The sequence below is a fragment of the Athene noctua genome, chromosome 15 (assembly GCF_965140245.1).
Source record: "Athene noctua chromosome 15, bAthNoc1.hap1.1, whole genome shotgun sequence".
Classification (NCBI taxonomy): domain Eukaryota; kingdom Metazoa; phylum Chordata; class Aves; order Strigiformes; family Strigidae; genus Athene; species Athene noctua.
In genome coordinates this window covers 18,956,472-18,981,102 of record NC_134051.1, presented here as the reverse complement: position 1 = coordinate 18,981,102, position 24,631 = coordinate 18,956,472, and the positions used below count along the sequence as shown (strand labels likewise).

The following is a 24,631-nucleotide window of genomic DNA, read 5'->3' as shown; positions in this document are numbered from 1 at the left end:
GCTGGCGCGGAGGGGCCGTGGCGACGGCGGCCGGCAGGAGCCGCACCGCGCCCGCGTTTCGCCCGCTGCTCCCGCCCCGGCCCCATCGGCACCAACTCCAGCCGCTACCTCTTTGCCCTCAAATACCATTACCTTTATTAAATTATAAAACTGTAAGCTTTAAAATTTACCATATAAAATAATCACAGGTATGAACAGCAAAGAAAAACAAAAACAACCCACAACCTTTTTGTTTTTTCCCCCCCCAGACACAGGAATTCGCTCAGATTTAACCCAAAATAATTAACACCGCCCCCCTTCCCCCCTCCTAGGCACCTAACACAACCTTGTGTCAGGACCAACAGCCGCAGGGGTGGAGGACAAAAGCAGAATTTCGACAATCAAACACAAAATAAACAATCACGTTCGCGGGATTTCTCGCCCCGAAGCTTCTCCTGCTTGGCAGCGCAGAAGCCCCTTGAAGGGAAAGGAATTATTGCTTTCTCTGGGAACCGGCAGCACCTGGGCTGCAACACCACTGTGCAAACTGAGATGGGGTCGGGGGAAAAAGTGCCTAAAAGTGATAAAAGTTTGAGGAAGCCCTGAGGGCCCCGCGTCCCCCCTTCCCGCCATGCTGTCCATGCTGTCGTGGGACGTGGGGACGACAGCGCTGGGCACAGGCCAGTGCTCTTCGCTTGTCCTGCATCTGTTTAAAAAGTCGGAGTTTGCAGAGGAAGGGGAGGCAGAGGGATAAAGTGCAGAGCTGAACAGAAGGCTGGGCGCTCCTCAAAGCAAAGAAATAACCTGGAGGCAAATCCTTCATTAATAGCTCATTCCTCCCCAAAGCCACCTGAGGAGGGGCTCCCAGCAGCGCACACCAGACCAACCACAGCTGGAATAAGCCAGCAAGAAACGATGTATGTGAGCCCTTATCTATAGGCTGAGGACGGGCAAAGACAACTTTCCTGGTTGCCAAGTTTCTGTCCTTGCTTTCTGATGCCTGTGTGCCCTATAGTAAGGCTAAGGTGAGACAGATGCTGCGAGGGAGACTGTGGCCATCTGGGGAGCCTGCGGTGATGCTCCTGGCTGAGGTGGGACATCACTGGTGGCCTCAGATCGGCCAGGACTCCACAGCACATTCAGCCTTTGAGGCACAGCAGGCTGGAGGAGCAGGGGGTGGGCAGCTGGGTCGCCATCCCGGACCACCTACACTGCCCCAGGCAGATCTGTACACGTGCCAAACCCACAAAAGGGAGGAAGACAGTCAATACCTGAACATTGAGAGAGGAAGAGGACAGCACAGCAGCCTGGATCCTGCCAGATGAGCTAAGAGGGCTAAAGTTAAACTTAAACTAAACCCTGCACTGCTGTGGGCTTCACAGCTCTGGGCAAGATGCTACTGATGCCTCTTGCATGTCCCCACACGGGGCTTTTTCACATTCCTGCCAAGTCTGATCCTGAACACAGGGCCCAAGTCCAAGTCTCATTTTCCTCCCCGGCTCCCACCCCCCACCCTGAATCAGGAACAGGTAAGAACAGCACCGCCTGTTTCACAGGGAGAGGCTCCAGCCCCCCATGGAGACAGTGGCCAAGGTCCCAGCACACGCCAAGATCAGCTCCTTCCCTCCCCACCAGCACCAAGGGCATGCAGCATCACTTGCCCCCTCAGATCAGAAGAAACCCGTTCTCTTCGGTTCGAATGCTGATTGCAGGATGGCAGGGGAAATCCCCATCCCAGAGCCCTCTGCTAGGACAGGGCGTGCAGGGAAGAGCCCAGCAGCCAAAGCCCTGGATCCAGCTCAGCATGGGCTATGCCCAAGCCTCACGGACGCAGCAGGAGGGGAAGAAGGGTTGGCGATTTCCCCCAGGGCCATGTGGAGCTGGGGGACAGGCTATTCCTTGATCTAGAACCATGAAGAGCCTGACCCATCCCAGCAGAAAAGCAGAGGTGGCCTCAAACTTGCCTTCACAAGATAAGGGCACCATCTTCATCTTTAAACCCGGTCGATACTGCGCTCTCCCAGTCAGTGAATGAGCACGGAAGAGGATTGCCAACGTGCGAGAGCGGGGCAGCCCAGGCAAAGAGCAACCTCAGCAGCCCTCCACCTCTGCGGCCGGGAGCCAAGCAGTTCAGGTCACAGCATAGAGCTCCTCACGGTCGTTCTGGCAGATCTGATAGCGACAAGTGAGCTTCTGTGACCAGGCCCAGGGCTTCTTATGCTTGTCCCGGGGAGGAAGCAGGAAAGCAACGCTGCAAGCCACCAGCACGTGCCAGATGCTGTGGGTGTAGTAGTAGTTCTCATTGGTTTCCATGAATGCATATACTGAGATGGCAATGAAAGCCAAGGTGATCCCTGGGAGGAGGTAGAAAACCCAGCGCTTCCACGAGGAGGGGTAGCAGTGTCTGCGCTTCACTCCGTGGTAAACCTGAAGGTATGAAAGCACAGAAGGGTTAAGGGGCCAACCAGAAGCTCAGGCAGGAGGAAAGAGGCAGCGCTGCCTGACCCGGGAGCACCTGCCAACCTCAGAGCAAGAGGCTGTGCCTGCTGCCCCTGAGAAATTCAGCCTCCCCCCTTCTTGGGCCCATCTCTGCTATGCAAGAGCCCCTGCCCAGCTGGGGCACCAAAGCCCAGCACGCAGAGGGCTGTGGTGATGCCACGGCTCCTGCCCAGGGCACAGGCAACAGCCAGCCATTCTGGGACAACACTCCAGCCACAGGCACGCCCTCGACTGCAGCTGCAGCAGACAGACTCTGCCGAGACCCTTAACTGAGGGATTTCTCAGCTACTGGAGGGATGGAAGGTGAATCCCTTGTCCTGCCCTCCCTCTACCTTGGTGTTTGAAGGAGATCAAGCCCTGCCTGTGGATCAGCTGGAGCCTGGGGTCTGCTCTGCTAGCATCATTCCCTGGAGGGGAGCTAAGGGCAGCAGGTCCTGTCTGGCTGCCCTCACTTACCCACGCTGCAATCATGATGACGAGGGCAAAGAGGCAGGGCCCCATCATGTTCCACACCCCTCTGCGGTCCAGCTGCAGGGACATGGCAATTAACAGGGTCCCCAAGACGAAAAGGACCTGGGAATGAGACACCACCGGTACTATCAGCACCTCATCTGCTGCCAGAGCACGGCCAACCATGCCAGAGGCAGGGAGGGCCTCGCCTCCTGGCCACCCAGCCCCACGTGCATGCAGGGCTCAGGAGCAGCACCTTCAGAAGGAGAAACCAGAGGACCCACAAACCTTTCCCACAAATCTCAGTCCCTTCAGGCCCAGTCCCTACAAGCACCCAGGTTCATGATCCTGGGACAAAACAACCCACTGGTTTAAAAATCAGGGTGGTATTAAGTGACAAACAGGCGTTGTCACCAGGCTGGGCTGTGTCATTAAAATACAGCTGTGAGAGGGCTCATCACAGCCACCCGTGGCTTGGCTGGCTCCGGTCTGGCCCTGCTGCACAGGGTTACCCAACACTCACGTATTTCAGGATCTTCTTCACTCGGGACATGCACAGGATCGTCACCCAGATGGACACCACAGAGCCCAAAAAGTCACAGTACTGTAGTGTGTCGTAGTCCATGATGCACATCACTGCAACACCTGGCTGGTCACACGCGTGGTAGAACTAGAGGTGGGGACAAAAGCAAAGGCTAGCATGAATCCAGCAGCACCACACGGCTTTCTGGGAAGGAGAGGCAGGAAAAGGCTCAGCCTGTGCCACCAGGAAGCTCCACCAAACCACCGTGCCATTAGAGAAAGCAGAGAGCAGCCATCAACCTGCACCCTTCTGTCAGCAGCTGAGAGCTCCTAGGACAGCACCCATCAGGTGCTCAGTGCTCCAACACCATCTCCCCTCCCTGGGGTCCCACCCCCAAATACGAGCACTCGCGGTGTGGGTGAAAGAGCCCAGTGACAATAATATTTTTGCCAAACTCCAAAGGGGGAGAACATGGAGGTGCTTGTCCAATGGTCCTAGAAGCATCTTGTGGAGCTTCAGGATGGACTGCTCCACTAAAGACTTCAGTCTGATGCAGCATTTGTGACGCTCAGGGGAGGCTTGCAGGGGACCCAACAAAAGGCAATCCCTACCGTGGAGAAGAACATGGTGTAGGTGTAGACGGAGGCCTCCACCAGGTAGTAGCGATAAATAGCAACTGCTATTGCTGGCAGGAACATGAGGTTGCTCAGGGTTAGCAGGAGGGTGGCCAGGTTCTGTGCACCAACAGACTGGGCCTTGGTATCGTCCGTGCAGCTCCACCCGCCCCAACCTGTGGAGCGGAGAGGATCGTGTGGATCTCCACGCCCGGCGTTGTCCTCCTGCAGCACCCGGCAGGAGCCTGGGATGCCTCAGAAACAGCAATCACAACCCAGGACTATCCCTGAGCCTCCTCTCCCTTGCTCCATCAGCCACTCACACTCCTGTTCTCAGGATGGTCTCATTACTCGTTGCGTGCTCTGCTGTGGAGACTCCTGGGGAACCCCAGCAGAGCCCCATGTCTGCTCTGAGGACATCCCCCAGGTTGTTGCCACATAGCAGGGGCCATCCTATGTACCGTACGGGTCTGTCCAGCCTGGTACTTCTGCTCCCTACAGTAACTCAACACACATGCTGCTTGAGGGTGATACATCAAGTGTTTGAGGCTCAGGTGCTGCGGATTGATGCTGTAAGCTGGGTGCAAGATCCCCAGAGATCCCAGGAACCAGGGTGGAGCATGGTCCACAGCACTGAGGAAGCCACTGGGCTCCTGTCACAGCAGGGCAAACTGCAGAGCCAGGGCAGGTAGCTCTGGGCCTGGTCCAACTGAGTTGTGAAGATCTCCAAGGATGGAGACCTGGATACTGTGCAAAGCTGAACAGTTCTGCTGGAGGAAAATTTGTCCTCTTCGATTTAGCTGGAAGTTTCCTTGCTGCAACCTGTGTCTGGCCTCTTGACCTTTCCCTGTGCTCCCAGAGAAGAGCCCAGCTCCAGGGTCCCTGTAACCCCTGGGGGCAGTGAGAGGTGTGATTCGATCCCCCTCCAACTCTTCTCCTCCTCATGGTGACATTCACATCTGCACAGAACAGTGGGAGTGAAAATTTCCTAGAGGACAATGCATGACACAGGACACAATGCTCAGTCTGCTGACGCGATACTAAGAACTGAGACAGTCTCCTATGAACATAAACCTGCCTTTTTCAAAAAAATTTAAATTATTTTAATTCAACATTAGGATGCCCATGCCCTCCTTTTGGGGAAAGGAGTCAGTCGCAGGCAGACAGGGTATGTGCAGGCCCTCCACGGTCAACAAGCAGAGTTCAAAGTAGCATCCATCCTACTACAGTGCCACCAGAAACCAAGGCAGCATCTTGGCCCCTTCTGCCAGCTCCTGCCAGGCAGGGCCCAGGGAAGCTGCTCTCTCCAGTTTATTTCTGGGTCACAAATATGCAGATGGGGCATTTTGCTCCAAGCAATTCAGCAGAAAGCTGTCCTCAGCCTGATTTCCCAGTTCCCTTGGGGTGCTCTGTGCTTCCCAGAACCTGGCACCCCTCGGGGAAATTAGGATGCTGTTCTCCATCTCACTCCTCGCCCAGCATCAGACAGCAGGGACGTCCTGGCTCAGGCCCAAAGCAGCAATGAGCCACATTTCGCCTTGTCCTTCTGCTGAGAACAGGTACGCGGACCCACCCAAGCACAGCAGAGCCATCATCTTCCCTGTGCCACTGACTCTCACCCGGTCTTCTCATCCCATTAAGATAATTAGCAGCTGACTAGATGTTCCTCCTCCAGGGGCATCTCTGAGTCTAAGGGCTGGCCTGCATGCTGGCTCTTGGCAGGAGATAGAGCACCATGGCAAAGCACGGACAGGGACCGCAGCCCGGCCTGTCGCATCCTGTGTCAGGACCCTGCGTAACAAACTGCCCCGACAGGCAGAGGCTCTTCAGGCAGCCCTGCCAACACCCTGATCTCTCTAGGGATGCTCAGATGCACCTCTCCAAGCCTTGGGGGACTCCAAGCTGGAAGCAAAACAGCCATCTGAGCAGAAAGTTGTCCTCAGCCTGATTCCCCATTTCCCCTGGGGCACTCTGTGCTCCCCAGAACCCGGCCCCCCCTGGGAGTCAGGGTGCTCTCAGAGAGGCCACCACAGGTGCCGAGGGCTCTCTGGGTAGGCGCTGCGACCCCCGGCTGCTCCTGGCAGCTGCAGCAGAGCCCAGGCTCCTTCTATACCCAAACACCACTGAAAAATGTGGCCCCCCCTTGGGGACGACAGGAAAAGGCCCTCACCAGCCTTGCAGCTGCAGCCAGCATAGAGGTAGCCGTGTCTTCTCAGGAGGCTGCACTGCCCGTACGGCCCACAGTCGTTGAAGCAGGGGGTGAGGTATGCGAAGACGGTCACTTTGGCTTCTGCGGCGTTACATTCACTGCAAGGAGAGCAGGTCGTGCTGGCAGCCCGGCCCCTCGGGGAGCCCTGCGCCCAGGGAGCATTGCTCCAGCGGGTCAGGCCGCGCTCGTGCACGCAAGCTCCCTGCTATTTTGGGATCTGCTCCGTCCCTCCTGAGAGCTGGGAGCAGCCGTCTCCCTCTCCGCTCGGACTGCCAAACCCATGTGCAGGTGGGTGTCAGCTCTCCCCAGATCCCCAGAGCAGACCCCTGTACCCAGGACCAGCACCACCAGCGCTGTTTTACAACGTGCTTGGCCCCTTATGCAAGGAACCCTCAGGAAGACAAAGCACAGGAGTACGGGCAGGGCTGCCTGCATCTCAGAGACCCCTCGAAGGAGTAACAGCAGCATTTTCATTGACCCATTTATCACCTCAAAAATCCACCTGGGGAAGGAGAAGCCCATCCAGGCAGGCTCTGCCATCTGCAGTCTGCACGAGACGTGCCAGCTCGGCAGCAGACATGCTGCTTGGGTGCTTGTGAGAGAGAAGTCAGCACTGCCACCCCCCCTCTGCAGCCACAGTTCCACTGTTGCCAGGTGAGACAAGCCCACGGCACGGCAGTGAGGACGGGGGTTCAGTTTTGCTCATGCTAGCCAAGGGCAGAGGGATGCTCTGAACCGGCCCCAGGGCAGGACGACACACCAGACTCACCCCTGGCCCTTCGGGCAGATGAGCTGCAGGGAGAGGAACCAGTCATCCGTCTGCGGGTACAGGACAATCAGCATCGCTTCTGCAGAGGACGTGCTCACGCTCAGAGGGTAGCCCTGGAAGAAAGCTTAAAGAAAAGAGGGTGCTGTGCTGTGCCAAGACTAGGGAAGGAGGGCCCACAGCAATCCCAGGCTGAGACCACTTGCACAGGAATCAGATGCTCCTGTGGCTCCTTGCTTCCATCCTCAGGAGGCACCAGGGGGACAGAGAGGACCCTTGCTCCTGAGACCCTTGGGTTTTCTTTCATCTCAGCTCTTGGTACCTGCCTTGACAGTACAGGGCACCTGGAACAGCCTGTTTGCTTGGCTATTTCTCCAGTCCAGAGCTTAGCTTCTCTGCAATACACTGACCAATCCCAAACCTCCTGCCCACGAGGCTGGAAGAGCCCCAGCTGGTAAGCAGACCTTCCTTTGGTGGAGGCTAACTCCTGGTGCCAGACTAGCACCTGCACTTCAGCCCCTCTGGGCACATGCCAGCACAAGGACTTCAGGAGGGTTCGTGCCAAAATCGGTTTCCCTGGGACATCCCACAAAGCCCCGAGTCAGTTAACAGCTGACAAGGTCTAAAAGCAAAGCCCCAAGCTGGTGTAGCCGAGCTGGCAGCGGGTGCCAGCGTCTCTCATACCTGTGCTGCAGTTCTGTGTGGCAGTGAGGGACAGCACCGGCGAAGCAGCACTCACACACGCTACCACGGTGGCGTTGCCCAGGCTCACGGACGTCTGTGCAAACAGAGCAGTGACCCACGTCAGAGCGCCCTGATGCCACCCCCCTGCACAATTCATCTCCTGCCCACAGTATACAGGAACAGCAGGTGAGAATAAACCCTGCAGATCAAGATCACCCATCAATTCACCAGCTCTTCCTGGGCAAACCCACCTTCACCTCACCCTACCCCGTCGCTGCAGCGTGAGCACAGGGCGGCAGAAGTCAGAGGCAACAGGACATGAGGGCTGAGCCCTGCTCCAGCCCTCGGGAAGGCAATAACCAGCCCTGGCGACAAGCTTCACTGTCAGAATTTCAGAAGGATGATTTCTGGGTGTCACTGAAGGAGTCTGGGAATCAGCAACTCGGGCAGGAACATCCCTGGGTTTCCCTGCTCAGCCTCCTCTCCTGCTGGCAAGACACCAGGCTCCCATGGAGGAGATGGCATTGCAACTGCTTCCCACTTCATCTCCTCCGTGTCACTGCCACCACATGCCAACAAGCTGTGGCATTTGGGTTGGAGTTAGCAGGTGGGACACACTGGAATTGGCTAGAACAGGCTCAGAGTGTTTTGTAACAACGAAAAAGAAAGGGAAATAGTCCCACTGGTACCTACAACCCCTGGAGTTTGCTGCCAAACGAGCCCAGTAGCAGGGACAAAGCCCTGCAAAGGAAAGACAATCCCATCCATCAGCCTCCGCACCTTGTTAAGGAGGAGACTGACCACGAGGGAACCCCCGCTGTCCATGCCAGTGTTCAGGTTGAGGAGGAGAAGGGTGGGGGAGATGGAGTGCACGGGCACGCTGGGACCGTTCAAGAGCCTGTAGCGCACAGACACGACGTCCAGGTCCTCACGAACAACAGGCTGGTTCTGCAGACAGAAGCTCCTCTTGCTGGACACATTGCGTGAGGCTCCTGTGGGCAGAGTGGAGCTCCCTGCTGCTCCTGCACTACCTGGTCGGGGACCAGCTTGGCTCTGGTTTAGACTGCTGAAGTTAAGGAATGAACTTGTACTACCTGGTCTGCAAGCTGTGAAGGGAAAAAGGAGAGGAGTCAGCACAGCCAGGACTAGCACCTCATCCAGGCAGGGCCCCAGCAGCTCCAGACCTTCAAGTGATAGCACAAACTGGGGGTATTTCAGCTGGGTCAGGCCATAGTGTTGGCCACAGCCCCTGAAAGGCACCAGGAACTCTAGCATCAGCATCTGCAGGTTGGGACACCGATGAAAGCCAGTGGGTGGAAGCAACCAGGAGCTGTGGGGAAGCGGAGTGGGAACAGAGGAAGGGACAACACACAGTGACCTAACACATCAGTGTACCCAGGGAGTATTCACTGGCTAGTGGCAGAGCACAGCACGTAGCTGTCCCACAACCACAGACTGCACAAAAGTCTCTACCGGCTCCCCAGATATAAGCAGACAAGGCTGAGCAGAAAAGAGAAGCTCATCCAATACAGCTACAGGCACAAGCCATCATGTCATGGCAGCTGGAGTCAAATGTGACACTTGGGAGTCCCACAGCTGGAGCCTCCCAGAGACTCTAGTGGTCCCCTCGAACACCTGAGCTACCAGTGCCAGGCCCTCAAGCACATGGAAGGAGGCTCTCCTTTGAGGAAGAGATGGTAGAAACCCCAGTAGAATAAAATTTTTTTAAATGTACCTAGTTGGTGAGTTTCCAAGGCTCCAAGAGCCAAACAGGAATCATGGTCATGTAATAAGAGGATGCAAAGGTGCCTATCACAGCCACGAGGACCTTGTGACCTCCTGAGTCACAAGGTGCCACCTGAAATGGTGACATTGCCTCGCTACAACCCAAGACATTACCCCAAGTAAACCTCCCTGAGATGGTTTCTTGTCTGCAGCCTGCTTATGGCCAATCAACAGTCAACATATCATTAGTTTAGTGCATCTACACAAAACTATCATCCCCGTAAGATTTCAGGCCAGCCACTGCTTCCCAAACAGCTTTCAGAAAACACTATTGCTTCAGAGATCCTGAAATTTTCAGGCATTTCCCTTGGGTGGACACTGGAGCCTTCACTTCTGATCCCAAAGCAACAACTAGGTCTCAGCCCCCAAGGTTGTGCCCAGGCAACCAGCGCTCTCGGGAACGCAGGCCACTACAGCTGGCCACCCAAAGGCCCGAGAGAGACAGCAGACACAACGTTCTCTCTGCTCCTTCCCACAGGGCTGGACAAAGTGGAAGCCCACCTGTGAAGGAAGCCACCATCTCCACCGACACATTCGCGCCGGCCGCGCCAAGACTCTCCAGCATGATCTGCAGCCACTTCTCCCAGGGAGGCGAATCCAGGGTCAGGCTGCAGTTTACGTTCCCCGTGCAGGTGATGATCCTCTGGAAGGACTGAGGCAGCATGATGGAGCCCAGCACCACCCGCACAGTGCATGATTTTTTCTCGCTTGTCACGCAGCTTCGCAGCTCAAACCGCATCCCTGCGGCGTGCTTGGGAACAAAGACCCTGCAGGAGGAGGGACCAGCATTTTGTAGAGCTTGTGCTCTCAACACAAGCCAGCCATGACCCATCACAGTCCCCAGGGCTTTCTGGCAAGAACTAGTGTCATGGTTTAACCCCAGAATATCGGTTGGGGTCAGCTGCCCCGGCTGTGTCCCCTCCCAGCCCCTGGTGCACCCCCAGCCCACTCACTGCCGGGGTGAGAAGCAGATCACTCTGTATAAGCACTGCTGAGCAATAACAAAAACACCCTGGTGTTATCAACACTGTTTTCAGCACAGATCCAAAACATGGCCCCATACTAGCTACTGTGAAGAAAAATTAACTCTAACCCAACCCGAACCAGCACAAGTAGATTGCCCTGGCTGGTGGTGTAAAAATCCTTCCCAAGGGAAACATCTCAAAGACCTAAAATTCCTGCAGCTGAACCTCTAAGAGGGAAGAGTCGAAGAAGGGTGCTCACGTGCTCCCCCTGCACACCCCACCACCGCAGGGAGCTCAGAAACAGGCTTGGAGACCCCCCAGCTCCAGCCCCACACGGGAACAACAGCGGCTTCCCCCAGGCAGCACCCATGGAAGATCCCACCCCAGCGTGGCCCCAAGCCTTCCCATCCGCTGCTCTCACTTACTTGACATGCAGTGGCTTAGCAGGTGAGACGATGGTTTGTGGCATGGGAACACCAGGCTCCAGAACAGGCATATCAGTGAGTCTGAGCACAAACATATCTGCCTGGAACATATAGGGGCACGGAGTAGAGAAACCCTGCAGGAGGGGAGAGCAGACGGGTCAGCTGTGACGAGACACCCTGGGCAGAGTACAATGGCCAAGACCCTCACGAGGAGCCTGACCTTCACTTCAATCCTGCCAGCAGTCTCAGGGAGATGGGCAGCGATGAACCAGTCTCCGGCAGCAGGGGTGGTGATGTTCACAAAGGTGGTGTTCTGCACAGCACTGCTCAGAGTGATGCTTATGTTATAGGAAGGACGGACGGTCGCATTTGCAGGAAAACGAGTGCCCAGTGGATTGATCACAGGAGGGGCTCCGTAGCGAAAGTGCCTGTGACACAGAATGCCAATAAATTGAGGGATGTAAAGACACTGGCAAGATAAACTGGGATACAAACTCATCAGTGGGCACCCAGGCTGGCCTAGGATCGGAGAGGAAGCAGGCTGGAAAACCCCCACATTTCCAAGCGAACCACAAGAGCCATCATCTTCATCTGGTGATGACTGGCTTCTATTAGCCTATCCGGGATTTACTTGGCGATTGGTTTAACTTGACTGCTTATTAAGATAAGGATTTACATGGTTCCATCAGCCCTGAAAGCAAATTTCCACACTTAGTGAGGTTAAGCCCCAGCTGCAAGACCACTCCTTTTTCATTACCATCAGCAAATTCCCCATATAGACTAAATCATCAATGAAGAGCTCTCATTTTCTAGCTAAGATCTGCATCTTCCCTATTTCCTCTTGCAAGGAGGGTGGGCAGACAGACTAGAAAGATACTTACCATGTGACTGACTTCAGTACACCAGCACTTCTGCTTTCCAGATAAGCAGCCCAATGTTTGAAGTAGCAGAAAAGCAGGCAGCTAAGTAACAGGCGAGATATTTATTTGGGCAGCCAATTTGGCGTTTAATTTGCTCGCTTTTGGACTACACTGCAACAGAACATAACAGGCCCAGCAAGCAAATGTGACAGGTGATCTGTTATTAACCCATTTGAGCTTAGCCTAAGAAATGAAGACTATCGTTTAGCTCTTGGCTTGTCCCTCACATCCCCAAACTACTGGAAACCTTTCTGGGAAGCAGAAAGTGGAAGATCTTCTGTGACAGGCTGCTCTGGAACAACTAAGAGCACCAGTCTGTGTCCAGGACACACCAGGGAAGTGCAAGCCAAGCAGCTTCAGTCACTTCTGAGACCTCTGTGGGGTGGGTGCCAGAGAGCCACGTGTCTCTACGGGCACAACTTGCCCAGGAAACTTGGTACCCTCCCAAGAGACAGCTCAAAGTCTTGCAAGTTTTTGACTTCAAATCCTCCAGCAACTCAAGTACTGCTTTAAGCAGCATTTCTTTCACTGGCATTGAGTTTGCAATCTTCTCACATTCTTGTGTCTGCAGGACTCAGCATTCCTCTCCTATCTCTGCTCCACACAGAGCCACGTCTCTCACAAAGTGTCCCCAGTCTCTTCAGTTCCTCTGTACTGGGGAATCTGTCCGTCTCCAATCGGTTTGGGTCTTCTCAAGTCCCTTGCAGTCCTGCCACATCCTTTGGTACCAGGCGCAGGATCCTGCCAGGCACAGGAAGGTCTGGGAACACCTTTGCTCATGAGCAGCAACACCAGCCTTGCTGTGCAACTCTCTCCAGTGTTTCTAAGGTGTCTCTTTGACACCACATCTGATAGACAACCCCACAGCCACTGGTGAACACAAAGTACTCCTACAGGTTTAAACACAGATTTAGTGCTAGTACATTAAGAAACCGGCTGCTGCAACTGGGGAACAGATGCCCTGCCTCCTACACCCAACCAACCACAGGCATAAGCAACAAGGACAAGAGAAGGACAGGAAGCCCCCCTGGGCAAGCACCGGCACAGGGACATACGCACACTGTGATCTCCATGCTGGTGCACTCAGGTCCTTTCCCCCGGGACGCTTGCAGGAGCCAGCGAAGCAGCACAGTGTCTTCTGGCACATGGAAGTGGAAGAGCTTGGCGTTCCCATACCAGCTGTAGAAGGACAGCTTCTGTGCGCTCTGAGAGAAGTACTCGGAGACATACAGGGAGTCTGAAAGGGAGAGAGCACAGGAATTGCTGGGGTGGCTGCTGGGGGCAGGCTACATCCACCCACAGAAGCACAGAGGAGTTCTAAGGCTGCTGGAGAGGACCCTGTGTGTCCCTGATTTCTCATCCCAGTCTCACTAGATACGTGGTGATCCACGCTGTTCCTCCAGCCAGAACCATCCACAACTCCACTACAAAAGCATCACCTGGAGCCAGCAAGAACGAAAAGATGCCTTAACTACACTCTGGGATGTGCTCTGAAGATCACAGATCACTGGAGACACAGAGGAGGAGGAAAAGGTCAGGAGGAAAAGTTGATGGCACAGGAAAAAGCAACAGAGTAGACAGCAGCAAACACTGGGGCAAATGGTGCAGAGCAGATGGGTGCTGGTAGCGCAGGGGTGCTCTGGGCTCCAGCAGCAGTTTAGGGTGTCAAAAGGCAAGAGCTGTGCCCTTGTCTGTCTCTGCTGAACGCACGGCTGATGTCTTACCCAGCTCAGGATACACGTACCACGCAACGTGCCGCCTCCCTGTGACACGCAACGCGATGAAAATCCATGTGCTGCAAACCTAACTGTGCGTTCGGATGTGCCTTCCAAAGGCTACAGATTTTCCTACCTGGAAGAAAGGCTGCTGGGATAGAGAGAACAGCCCTAGGGCAGGCTGAAACCTCATGCAAGAGGACAACAGGTCATCAGTCAAAGTGCCATCAGGGCTAGCTAGACTCTCCACGCATCCCTCTGCCCAGCTATGCCTACAGATCACCACCAGCCTGCTGATAGTGTCACCTGCAAAATTACATATTGGTGTTATTGTTAGCAAGAAACGAGCCAGACTGCAACTCAAGGGTGGGAAAGAAACATCACACCAGGGTTGAGAAGGGGGCAAAACTGCACAGAGAGAGCGGAGCCAAGGCATGCCACCCTCCCAAAAACAAGGTTCATAAAGCTCAGCAAGGGGGTAGAAGAATGTCTTCACATCGCTGCCGAGTCCTCCCAATGCTCCTTTCCTACTCTGGAATTCCCTGGAGTGGGGAGAAACCGTGGCAATTTTCAGACACAGATTCCTCATTTCTATCATGAATAAAGCAGCAAGTGTGGTTTAACTTTCCTTCCTCCAACGCTGCACAGGGTCTTGCTGGAAACACAGAGGACCCAATCGAGTTTAAGAAAGATGCCAAAGAAAGAGGAAAGCAGTCTTCAGGCAGGACCAGAGCCTTGGGACGTACTTCATGCCAAGAGGAACCTAATCCTAGCAGGAACTACGATTCATGCCCCAAAGGAGGATGCATGCTGGCCTGCACCCACGGTGCTGCAAAGACACAGGAATGGTAATCATGGCTTTAATTCCCTGGCAAATTACCAAGCCAAAGCCTCCGGGCATCCTGCAAACCCAACAGAGAAAGGAGGAAACAGGAAAGCAAGAAATACCAGCCATGCAAGCCAACTGGAGGATTCGCTGGTGGAGGAAGAGCGTGGCTGCCTTGCCTCACCGCAGGGGCTGCCCCGGCCGGGCGCCCACAGGGTCCAGCCAGGGAAGCAGCACTTGCAGCTCCTTCATGCACGGGGCCAGGCGAGGTCACCGGGAAGGCTGAGCCCCAGGCAGGATGGCAGTAAGTCCACAGCCCGTGGGCAGAGCCGTCCCGCTGCAGTCCCCGCGCCGGGGTTACGCTGCTCTCTAGGCCAGCGAGGAGCAGAGACCACAAAAGGGGCTTTTCAAGCAAATGCTCCCTGGCTGCAATGCCAGCGCAGCGCATGGGCTACTACAGCGGAGAGCTGGCTGCCATCCCCTACAAGCCCGGTGACATCTCACGCCCAGGAGGCTCAGAGGGGAGCAGCCTTTGGCCAGCAGTGTCCATACCCCAGCCGCACTCCGCACGCACACGGCACGTTCGTTTCCGGAAATCCGTGGAGATGTTTGGGCACAGGATGAGGGTAGACAGGGACACAAAGCATAATTAGAGCCCGGTCCTGCTCGGCGCAACAGATCCCATCAGACAACCTGCACGGGGATGAGCCCTCCTGCCTTGATACAAGCTGCTCCAACCCCATGGACTGTCAGGCTCTGCACGGCCAACAGCCACAGTCACCACCCACCCAACACGTCCTCATGAAGCTGAAGCACAATTTGTGTGGTTTTTGGGGGGGAGAGGGCAGGCAGGCTGTAAAATTAACTCAAGCAATCAGCAGTGCTATTTAAGGACTGGTCAATTATATGGAGCAAGCTTAAGCGCAGTGACAGGCCGAGGGCACGCCGGCAGACCTGCTCTGCCCACACACTGCCTGCGACCAGGTTAGCAGCAGCTGTGGCTGTACCAACAAAACACCAGCGCGGACAAAGTCCGCTCGCAAACAGCTTCTCGTGACAACCACCGGCCAAAGCCCAGCTCGGAGGCTTCGCTGTGCTGGGCACCCGAGAGCAGGACCCGGGGAGTGGGTAAGCTGAGCCCTGGGCACCCTCTGCCTCGGCTGACAAGGAAATACCACAGGCAGATAAAGTGAATATCGGCAGAGAAAAGCCAGAAAGACAGGTCACCGCAGGCGAGGCGTGTGCTCCCGCAGCCCATTTGCATCGGGAGAGCGTACTCTAGTCCTTGCTGTGCTCTGTGTGTCTGTCTCTATTCAGTATGCTCTGCACCAGCGTGGCAACACCTGGAAAGTCCCAATCAGCTGTCCCATGACGTTAAACAAGCCTTTAAACTGAGAAAGGGAGTTGTCCAATGGATGTTGTTTCTATCCTCTCCCATACAGATTTCACACAAGCAGATCTCCAACATATTATGCTAAAAACCAGAAATGTTTTTGTGACGAGAAACAAAACACAGTAGAATCACAGATGCAGAGAGGAGACACGTAATTTGAATTTCAGAATAAAGAGCCACCTGCGATAGCTTGGATGTGTTGGTCCAAAGATGATCTCATGGTAGTTTTAGGAAATGATACCTTGCCTGCTGGTTTCAGGGCTTCCCACCAAAAGGGTGAAGCCCTCATTTCAAAGCAGATGCCGTCTACAGCTACAGAGAGGGTGATCAGCCCGACTCAAGCAAAGCCATGGCTACGTGGCAGGACGTTTGGCTGTTTATAATGTAACAGAAACCCTGTTCCCTTAGCCCAGGCCAAAAATCTGTCTGTAGATGTTCCAGGAAGAGGACACCTCGCCCCTCCAGGGCTGATGTTCCCCGGGTCCCAGCCCTACCCCTCCGGAGGCATCTTCCCACCGGCGGGACGGGCGCCAAGACAAACCGAGCACCACACCTCGGGCGGAGGGGAGCTCCCCGGGGCCGGGAACCCAGCGAGCAGGATGCCAGGGGAGGGTGGGCCTGGGCCAAAGGCCATGTCACCCACCGGCTCCCCGGGGCTGCCTCCCTGCTCCGCCGACGGTGGAAGTGACAGCCAAGAGCCAGCAGCCTCGCCAGCGCAAGCCAACCTCCGCGACGGGGCCAAGCTGGCGAAGAACTTCACCTTCACCTTCCACCACGGGCCCCCCTCCCCGGCTGCCCCTCAGGAAGGGGGGGCGCGGGCCTCGGGGACCCCCGGCATCACCACGGAGAGCAGCCCAGCGCGCTGCCAAAACCCCGGCCCCCGCCCCGATGCGCTGGGAAGAAAGTCACCTGAAAACAAAGCAAAACCAACCAAAACAACCGCCGCGGCCACAGATCCAGCAGAAACCCCTCCGGGGCCGGCCCGACCTCCCGCTGCTCCGCCGCACCGGGGCTGCGGAGGGTCCAGAGCCCCCCCGAGCACCCAAACCGCTCGGGAAATCACGAAGCCACCTCAAAGCCCCCCCCCGGCAGGAGCTGCGGGACTCGGAGCGGCTCCGGGGCTGCGCGGCAGACGAGTCCCCGCTCACTTTAACGTTAAGCCGGTTGGTTTCCCACCGGCGCCTCCACTCTCCGGGACCCCGCCGGCCCCCGGGCGGGCCCCGACCCCCCCCCAGCCCGGCCCCTCTGCCCGCCGCGCCCCCTCTGTCCCAGCCCTGCTCCCCGCGGAGCGTCCCCGAGCATCTCCGCGGAGCATCCCCGAGCTGCCCCCGAGCCCCCCCCCCGCCCGGCCGGCACTCACCGGGGCCGGTGCGGTTGCCGCGGCCGGCGGGGAGCGCCAGGAGCTGGAGGAGCAGCAGCAGGAGCAGGCGCAGCGGCGGGCCGGCTCCCCCCGCCATGGCCGCCCGGCGCTATCCCGGCATCGCCGCCCGCCGCCCGCCCCGCAGCGCCATCGCCGCCGCCGCCCGCTTCCGCCGGTCCGCCCCGCCCCGGCCCGCCCCCGGCGGAACCGCCGGCCCCGGGGCAGGCGCTGGGACCCCCGCGGTGACCCCGGGGGAGCCGGGGCTGTCCGCAGAGCGGGGGGTGCGCGGGGACAAGCCTGGGGCTGGCGGGTGCTCAGATCCTGGGGGACACCCGGCACTGACCTGGGGGACCACCCCCCGACCCCCGTCCTGGGACAAGTTTGGGGCCCCCCGTGATCCTGGGGAAGTCCTGTCAGCACCCCAAGACCCCAGGGAGCCCTGTGACCCAGAGAGCTGAGACAGTCCTGGGGTTCCCCGGCACCCCGATAGTCCAGGAGGTCCCTGAGAGCCCCGGGACTGTGACCCTGGGAGCGGCTCAAAGCCCCGGGGGCACCCCGGTCCCGCGGGGAGTGCCCTGGGGAAACGGGGGGTGCTGGCACCAGGCTGCTGCCACGGCGGGCAGGAGCCTCCTCAGACTGCTTCTCAGCGCCGTGAAGGCGCGGTAACGTGGCAATCTGAGCTCATAACCTGAAATCCCAAACATTAATGTGCCTCAGTCAGCCAGGCAGCCCACCGTACCCCAGCTCAGCGCAGGAATTTTTGGGGAGGCTCAGCCCTTCCATCTGCATCTGGTCGTAGAAAGTCCAGTTGCCTTCTCAGGCCTCGCCTGTCTGCCCCGTTCAGGGGAGCCACAGGGGGTGGATGTGGCTTTCACAGGAACGGGCAACTCAGTCTCTGATTTTGACTTCAGAAGAGCCAAGGATCTTCCCCCTTACACACCTTTTCTTTGGGATGCCTGCCGATGCCTTTGTGCTCTCCACGGCCTGGACACGGCTTCCGAGTCCTTGCTCAGGCCAAAATCCCAGCGCTCACTTACAGGTCGCCCTGACTGAGGAGTCCAGACCTACTTCCAGTCGACCCCAAGCTCCCTAAAGATGGACTTTCTACTTCAGAAGCTCAAAATCTTTTCTTCTTCCTCTCACAGACCCGATAACATTTCTGATAAGTTTATTTGGTGTGGGAAGGAAATCCCCAAGGGAAGAGACGGTCATTTTCAAGGGGCTCTGACATCACCAAAAGCCCGGTCAGATCAATAGCCAGCACTGTCCTCATCGAATTTATGAGAAGACTTCCCTGAAGTCAGCCCGAGAGCCAGAGCACCTAAAGCATGGGATGGGAAGGGACTATTCTAACTCCCAGCTAGATTTGTTCACTGCCTGTTCGTTTCCATGTGCCCCTGTGTAATATGTTCAGAGCTCTCCTTCTGGAACGCGTCCTGCCTAACAACAGCATCAGCTTCCTCACCACCTTTTTGCTGGGCATGAGGGTATCATCCCCTTTCTGCTATGTTGATCCTTGATGTCATGCAAGTATCCTGTAATATCCTGGTCCTCCTCTATTGTGACAGTACACACATCTTTTTTTTTTAAATATTTTGGCCATTAATGAAAATTTCAAGGCCAGATCCATTGTCAGATTCCATCAGTAGTATCCCTCCAGTCTGATAATTCCCTTTCAACACTCCTGTTATCTTCTCCCTATTTTCTTGAGTTCCATCTTAGAAATCTTCCACTAATTGATAATTTCTCCAGTTTAAATCACATGGTCCCAGCACCACATGGTGCTGCTGTAACACGGCTCATGACTTACGACAAAGCTTATGACTGAGCTTTGAGATCTTGACCCACAACTTGATGGATTTGACTGCCCTCACTTCACTCACGCATATTGCAAACATCAATCAAAGCCTTCTTTAACAGCTAGTCCTCTCCATTTTTCATAATCTGCTTATTCCCAATAGCCTTTTGATACTAGGAAATCAAATTCCATCTAGGTATTAAACTCTTTTCCTCTAGTTTTTTTCCTGATTCTTTGGGATATAAAGTCATTTTACAATGTTTTCCCCAAGGAATGGCAAGCGTCTTCCACATGAGCTTTGAGTTCTCCCGGTTGATTGTGCTGTTGCTCAAAAATTTTTCTTCTGAAAGAAGAACAAACAAAGTCTTCTATTCTCATTCTACATTGATTTAGCCTTCAGCTCCACTTTAAAGGTAGTAGCTCATCATCAATCAGTCCTTATGAATGACTTCCCTGCAACGTTGTCTCTACTTATTTTCCTCTTAAAGGACAACAAAGGTGATTCAAAGTCAAAGATCTGAGAGTTCTGAGCATAAATCAAACTCCCCTAACGTAATGCAGAATCAGATCCCCGACACGTTACAATACCTGTTTTCTCACAACTCGGGCCCCTTGGGCTTGCTCCTGTTCCCTAAGAAAAGCATTCCAGTGTTCACTGACAGTTTGGGGTGGTGGATGCTGTAGGACATGTCACCTCCAGCCTGCCAGCTGCTCCAAACGCGAGGACACTCAAATGTTGTCGTTGGCTTAGTAACTCTGTGGGTTGCTCCTTTCCCTTTTGGCTAAGCAGCCTTGCAGTCTCAGAGGAAGGGGTGAGTTTGAATTAGGGAGGATCTCCCTTTAGCTGCAGAGCTGGAGCTGAAGCTCCCTCCTCTTCCACAGGCTGCACCGCAGGTGGACTCGAGCAGATCACCATGACCTGCAGCCAGGCAGAAGATCCAGCTGCAGTGGTATCTGCCTCCTCTTGTGGTGGCAACAAAAATTGCAAGGTTTAGAAGACTGGTGAGCTTCTGTCGATGCTGAAATCTGAGGAAGCATGGTGATGCTCAGGCCAGGGCTTCTGTCTGGCTTAGTGACACACTTGGCTCAGAGTAAGGCGCAGGTGCCTGTGTAATGGTTTGGGCTCACCACACCTGCTTCTTGCTCTTTGGTCCATGAGCCCTCAAGCGCAGCCCCTCCCCAGAAAGTCAGACACAGATGGAAGACCCTGTTCCGGAAAGTGTATTTCCTACCGTGTTTTAAACTGGCCCGAGAAGAAATCTGGACTATGCACTGAAAATATCCCTGTTTGAAGCTATGATCTGGAAAAGTAAATAATGGTGAGCTGTCCAAATGGAATCTATGGAGCTTTAACAATGCTGACCCATGAATTTTGATAAATATACTTCTACTATTAATAAAGGCACTCAGCTGCTCAACCATTGCAGGAGGTATAAAACCTTTCTGGTTGAGCAGCTGCAATGCACATTTTGCTGTATTGCTTTCCATAAATCCCTAGTTGGGATCTTCTTGGCCATGTGCAAATGTCTCTGGAGAGCACAGAGCTGGCAGAGTCTGCTCCTGTATCTCTGTCTGGGCCTGGTACAAGGAGTAAAAAAGCAGTGCTGGCTGGAAATCCCTATGTTTTAACCAGAGGATTCTGTTGTGAGCATCTGCAAGGATGGGGGATTCATGCTGCTTAATGCCTTTTCAGTCACGAGGGCTCAAAGAGCAAGACCCGAGTTTTTCACAGGTCAGCTTTGAGGTGGATCAGCAAAAAAGGTTTTCTAAGATGTTGCTTGCAATGTTGAACTTCTTGTGATGGCAAAGGGGAGCTGACAGGGTTTTAAGTTTTGTGGAATACTTGTTTTTATCAGCCCTGTCCTGTCTGGAGGGGTTTGTGCAGCTGTGCTTGAGGTGGCTGCTCTGCTGGGAACAGTTTCTGCTTTTAGGAAAAGAAGGAGAGAAAGTATTTGAAGTCCTTCATCAAAATGGGCATTTTAGTGAAGGCAGAGTCTATTTTCTGTCTTCTGTGACCACTCTTCCTTTTTCCACTGGCAAAACAGCCAGTGGAGAAGGTGGAAGGATCCTAAAAACTGTGGATTAAAATGTATTTCAATATTCCTGTATTTTCAGGCTGCTTGACTGGAAAAAAATCCCCTTTAGCTCAGTGACTGATTGAAGCCGTCTCCAAACAGACAGTATCTTTGGAAAGTGATGGAGGGTGATGGGGTCACAGAAATGAGACAATAGGGTCTCATGATTAGCAGGGTAAAAGGAGGAAACTAAAGAACTTTAAATCAGTTAACTTCAAATCACAAAAAAAAGAGTGGGACATTTAATTGAAGAGAGAGGTGAAAATAACCATGGCCATTGCCAAGAATGAATAATTTCAGATGAGTCTGTTTTCCTTCTGTGACAGATTCCAGTCCTTGGTTCAACATTATTATTCACTGTCCTTTCGTCAATAACTTATGAGTTGTAATGGAGAAGGTGCTTATTAAATTCTCAGATGTTTCTGGGCTACAGAGGCTGTGAGCACCCTGGGTTAAAAAATCAAACATCTGGACAAATCAGAGATCAGTTCAGTATGGAAAACAGGGATTTAGGAAAGAGTAACTGTCCAAATGCATGGCAAACTGCTTACGCAGCAGCTTTTCAACATAAGAACTATAGGTTGCACCAATCATGAGTTATTCTATTGGCACATTGAGTGCCAATATGGGATGTATAAACAGAAGAACAGTTTGTAAAATGTGTGACATTTCCCTTCCTCTTTCCAGCAAGAGCATCTCTCAGCCGGGGTCCCAAGATCAGCTTCCGGTAAGAAATTAATTCTGTATCTTCCCGCTGCTTCTCTGCAATGGGAGATTGCTGGTAAACTCCCCTAGGATGATGCTTACCCCAGAAGTATGTACTTCTGTCTCCATGTCCAGGACACTCTCCCTAGGGCCGTCGCTTTCTTATGCTAGCCAAGCTACCCGGACAACGCTGTTTGCACCCCCTCAAGAGACCGGTAAAAGTGTTGTGATCAGGTAAGTCATAACTCTCAAGCTTGTTTCCTAATGTCACTTCAGCTCCTCTTTCAATAAAAACAAGCTTGGAGATGCCATTTGCCTTGGTGACTATCAGATAACACAACACTGTGTTGTTCTGTGAGTATCTTTGAACCACAGATGCTTTGTCCATCAAGGATAAATGTTGACAAGAGGCGAGAAAGGCCTCCAGGTAGTGAAGATATCAGAACAGGCTTTTGTCTCACCTGAAGATGTTCATCTTCCTTCTTCCACTGAAGCTGCTAACTGGGACTCTGCCTCCTGAGCACCGCCATGGTCCCCAAAGTCCACCTCCCTCATGTCACCTCGTGCCATTTTGGGCTGCCGCTGCCCTGGCAGTGCAGAGATTGCTGCCGCCTCTCTCCTCAGCACCGGAGCTGCAACAATACGAGCTGCAAACCAACGCAGGGCAGCAGTGGGGTGGGTGTTTGACCTGCTCCACTCCAACCACCCTGCCCGGCGGCCTGTGCAGCTGGGCAGGAACACTGCCTCAGGCTGTAGGAAGCTGCTGCCAGCGTGTCTGGCCCATGGGGCAGGCTGTGTCCTGGGGCACACGAAGCCACAGCCACCAAGGGATGCCCAGTGAAAGGAGCCTGGGGCTCACATGGCCCTGTGCTGTGAGCCAGGAGCCATGGGGTGCCTGACTGACTGCTGGGGCACCCAGCACTGGAAATGGGCTGCTGGGGAGGGTTCCTGCACCTCTCCGAGCTGGCACCCGTGTCCCCAGTGTGCTCAGGACCTGGGGCTGGCTGGCAGCCCATCCCTGCTCCTCCAGCTCAGCCCTGCAGGCAGGACCAAGGCTTGGCCCTCTGCACCCTCTGCCTGGCCCCGATAAAGCACCACGGCTGGAGGTCCCCATCTTGTGGCAGCGGGGACATATGACCGGGACAGAACTCATCCCGGCTCTTTGGAGCTCAGCGGTTCTTTGGCCAGACAGAGCCCTGGGAAAGCGCTGCAGAGCCAGGACACTGCCCAGGGCCACACGCAGGGTCCTGCCTCAGGACACAGCACGGCATGGGAGCAGCTGGAAGCGAAAGCCTGGCAGAGGCAGTGGGGACAACTGCCAACCCCGTCCCCTCCACACACACACGTACCGTCCCCTGCGTTGCTCTTACGCCTTGTCTCATGCACACACCGCGCTCAGGACCACAAGGGTCCTTCGGGCTGGGTTTGGAGGAACCCAAGTGTGTGCAGAATTTGATGCTGGCTCTTCCCAGTGCTTTACACGCTAGCCCACACTGCCTCGCACACCTGTGTGCCATGGCCCCCCGCTACACCCCTGCTCTCCCTGGGCTCCCCGGGGAGCAGAGGCTCTCGGCAGAGCAGACTGTGCCCTCTGGGTGATGTCAGCTGCAAGGGTGCACCCTGCCCCAACACCCTGCTCCATGCAAAGGTAGATCAGGACGGTCAGTGATGCCCTGACCAGCTTTCTCTTCCTCTCCTCACCGTGCCCAGGTGTGGTGGGCATGTGGGGTCATGATGCCTGTGGTGCTCTGCAGGAGAAACCCCAGGGGCTAGAGAGCCTCCCTCTTTCTCTCTCTCTCCAGAGTCATTTGGGGTCTCTCCTGCCTCTGGTGCATTCATTGATGATGACTGGAGGCCATGGGGCTAGGGCAAGCGTCCACCCTTGCAAGCGTCAGGGAGCAAAGGGGCCCATGGCAAGCTTGGCTTAGCCCCATGCTGTGGCTGCGCCACCCCTCAGGGCTTTTCTGAATCTTCACCCCGAGCACCTCCCAGCCCTGGCAGGGACCAGGAAGCCTTACTCAGCACCTGGCAGGTTGTAGCCCCTTGGGACTATCTGCTGCCCCATCTCCCACCACACCCACAGCTGGAGGAGAGCCCACACTCTCCTTTATCAGCCACCTGCCGTGCGTGTGTGTGTCCCCCTGTCCCCCCCCCCAGTGGCTGCCCAGCTGTGGGCCGCGATAAGGGCCAGGGCTGTGCAGACACCAGCACTGCAGCACCCAGCACCACTTTGCTGCCTCTGCTCATGTTCCTGCCCTGACACCCCTACCCCGCTGCGGTTCAGGGCCCAAAGAGCAGGATCTGGGGCTGAGCTCTGTCCGCTGCCCTTGCAGTTCCTCATGCTTGCTGTCTCCCCGAGCCTGCCAGCCCCCCAGGACCCCTCCAAAGTGACTCCCCGGCAATGCAGCGTTAGGTGGAAACAGAAGCCCTACGATGCCACACAGCCCTGCGTGCTAGGGATGCACAGAAAGATGCCCATGCACTTGGGAGTCCTCAGGGTGCCCTCACTGTGCCACCACGCAGGGGCTCACAGGCACCAGGAGCCCCTGTACCCCACTGCCTCCCACAAGAAATACCAGAAGCAGATGATCTCCAACAATTTGGCCTGAACAGGGGCAGGGAGTGCACAGGGCTAGTGGGGCAGGAGGGGATCCCGGCACAGGCTGGGGCTGCAGGGACCCCCAAGGGCCAGACTCTGGCCACTCTCTGTGATTCTTCCCCCTCCACTGGTGCCTGGAAACACTCTGCTCACCCCCAGAGCCCCACGGCTGGCCGAGCAGCATCTGCCTGCCAGGCACTGCCGCCCAGATGCTGCTTCCTCTCAGAGACAGCAAAACCAGAACCCCTCTCCTCCACCTGCCCACCTGGCACTGGGAGTCCCCAGAGCACATCCCTCCCACTCCTTCCCTGCAGACAGCAGTCAGAGCAGGACACCAGGGC

The 24,631-nt window shown here is 55.3% G+C and overlaps 1 protein-coding gene across 2 annotated transcripts; it reads right to left on the bottom strand.

Annotated features, from left to right (window-relative positions):
- Positions 1 to 122: 122 nt before the first annotated feature.
- PGAP6 (post-GPI attachment to proteins 6) lies at positions 123 to 17,259 on the bottom strand. Of its 2 annotated transcripts, XM_074919545.1 has the most exons (14): positions 17,114 to 17,259; positions 12,879 to 13,056; positions 11,120 to 11,327; positions 10,900 to 11,033; positions 10,011 to 10,276; positions 8,819 to 8,830; positions 8,505 to 8,716; positions 7,725 to 7,818; positions 7,044 to 7,167; positions 6,236 to 6,372; positions 4,063 to 4,241; positions 3,452 to 3,598; positions 2,935 to 3,051; positions 123 to 2,406 (listed from the first exon to the last, which is right to left on the bottom strand). In XM_074919545.1, exons 1-14 carry the CDS (start codon positions 17,208 to 17,210, stop codon positions 2,110 to 2,112), a joined length of 2,202 nt encoding a protein of 733 aa, XP_074775646.1. In that variant the 5' UTR covers positions 17,211 to 17,259; the 3' UTR covers positions 123 to 2,109. The 2 variants fall into 2 exon arrangements, with proteins under 2 accessions (XP_074775646.1, XP_074775645.1); XM_074919544.1 differs by having other exon boundaries at positions 8,505 to 8,830.
- Positions 17,260 to 24,631: the final 7,372 nt, after the last annotated feature.

What these genes read in the sequence shown, in the direction of transcription:
- PGAP6 (XM_074919544.1), bottom strand. Translation starts at nt 17,210, where the DNA reads ATGGCGGGGGGAGCCGGCCCGCCGCTGCGCCTGCTCCTGCTGCTGCTC. An exon ending in CACACAGAACTGCAGCACAG is followed by an intron (nt 7,168 to 7,724) that starts GTATGAGAGACG and finishes CTTTTCTTTAAG; the next exon opens with CTTTCTTCCAGGGCTACCCT. An exon ending in TGGCTGCAGCTGCAAGGCTG is followed by an intron (nt 4,242 to 6,235) that starts GTGAGGGCCTTT and finishes TCCGCTCCACAG; the next exon opens with GTTGGGGCGGGTGGAGCTGC.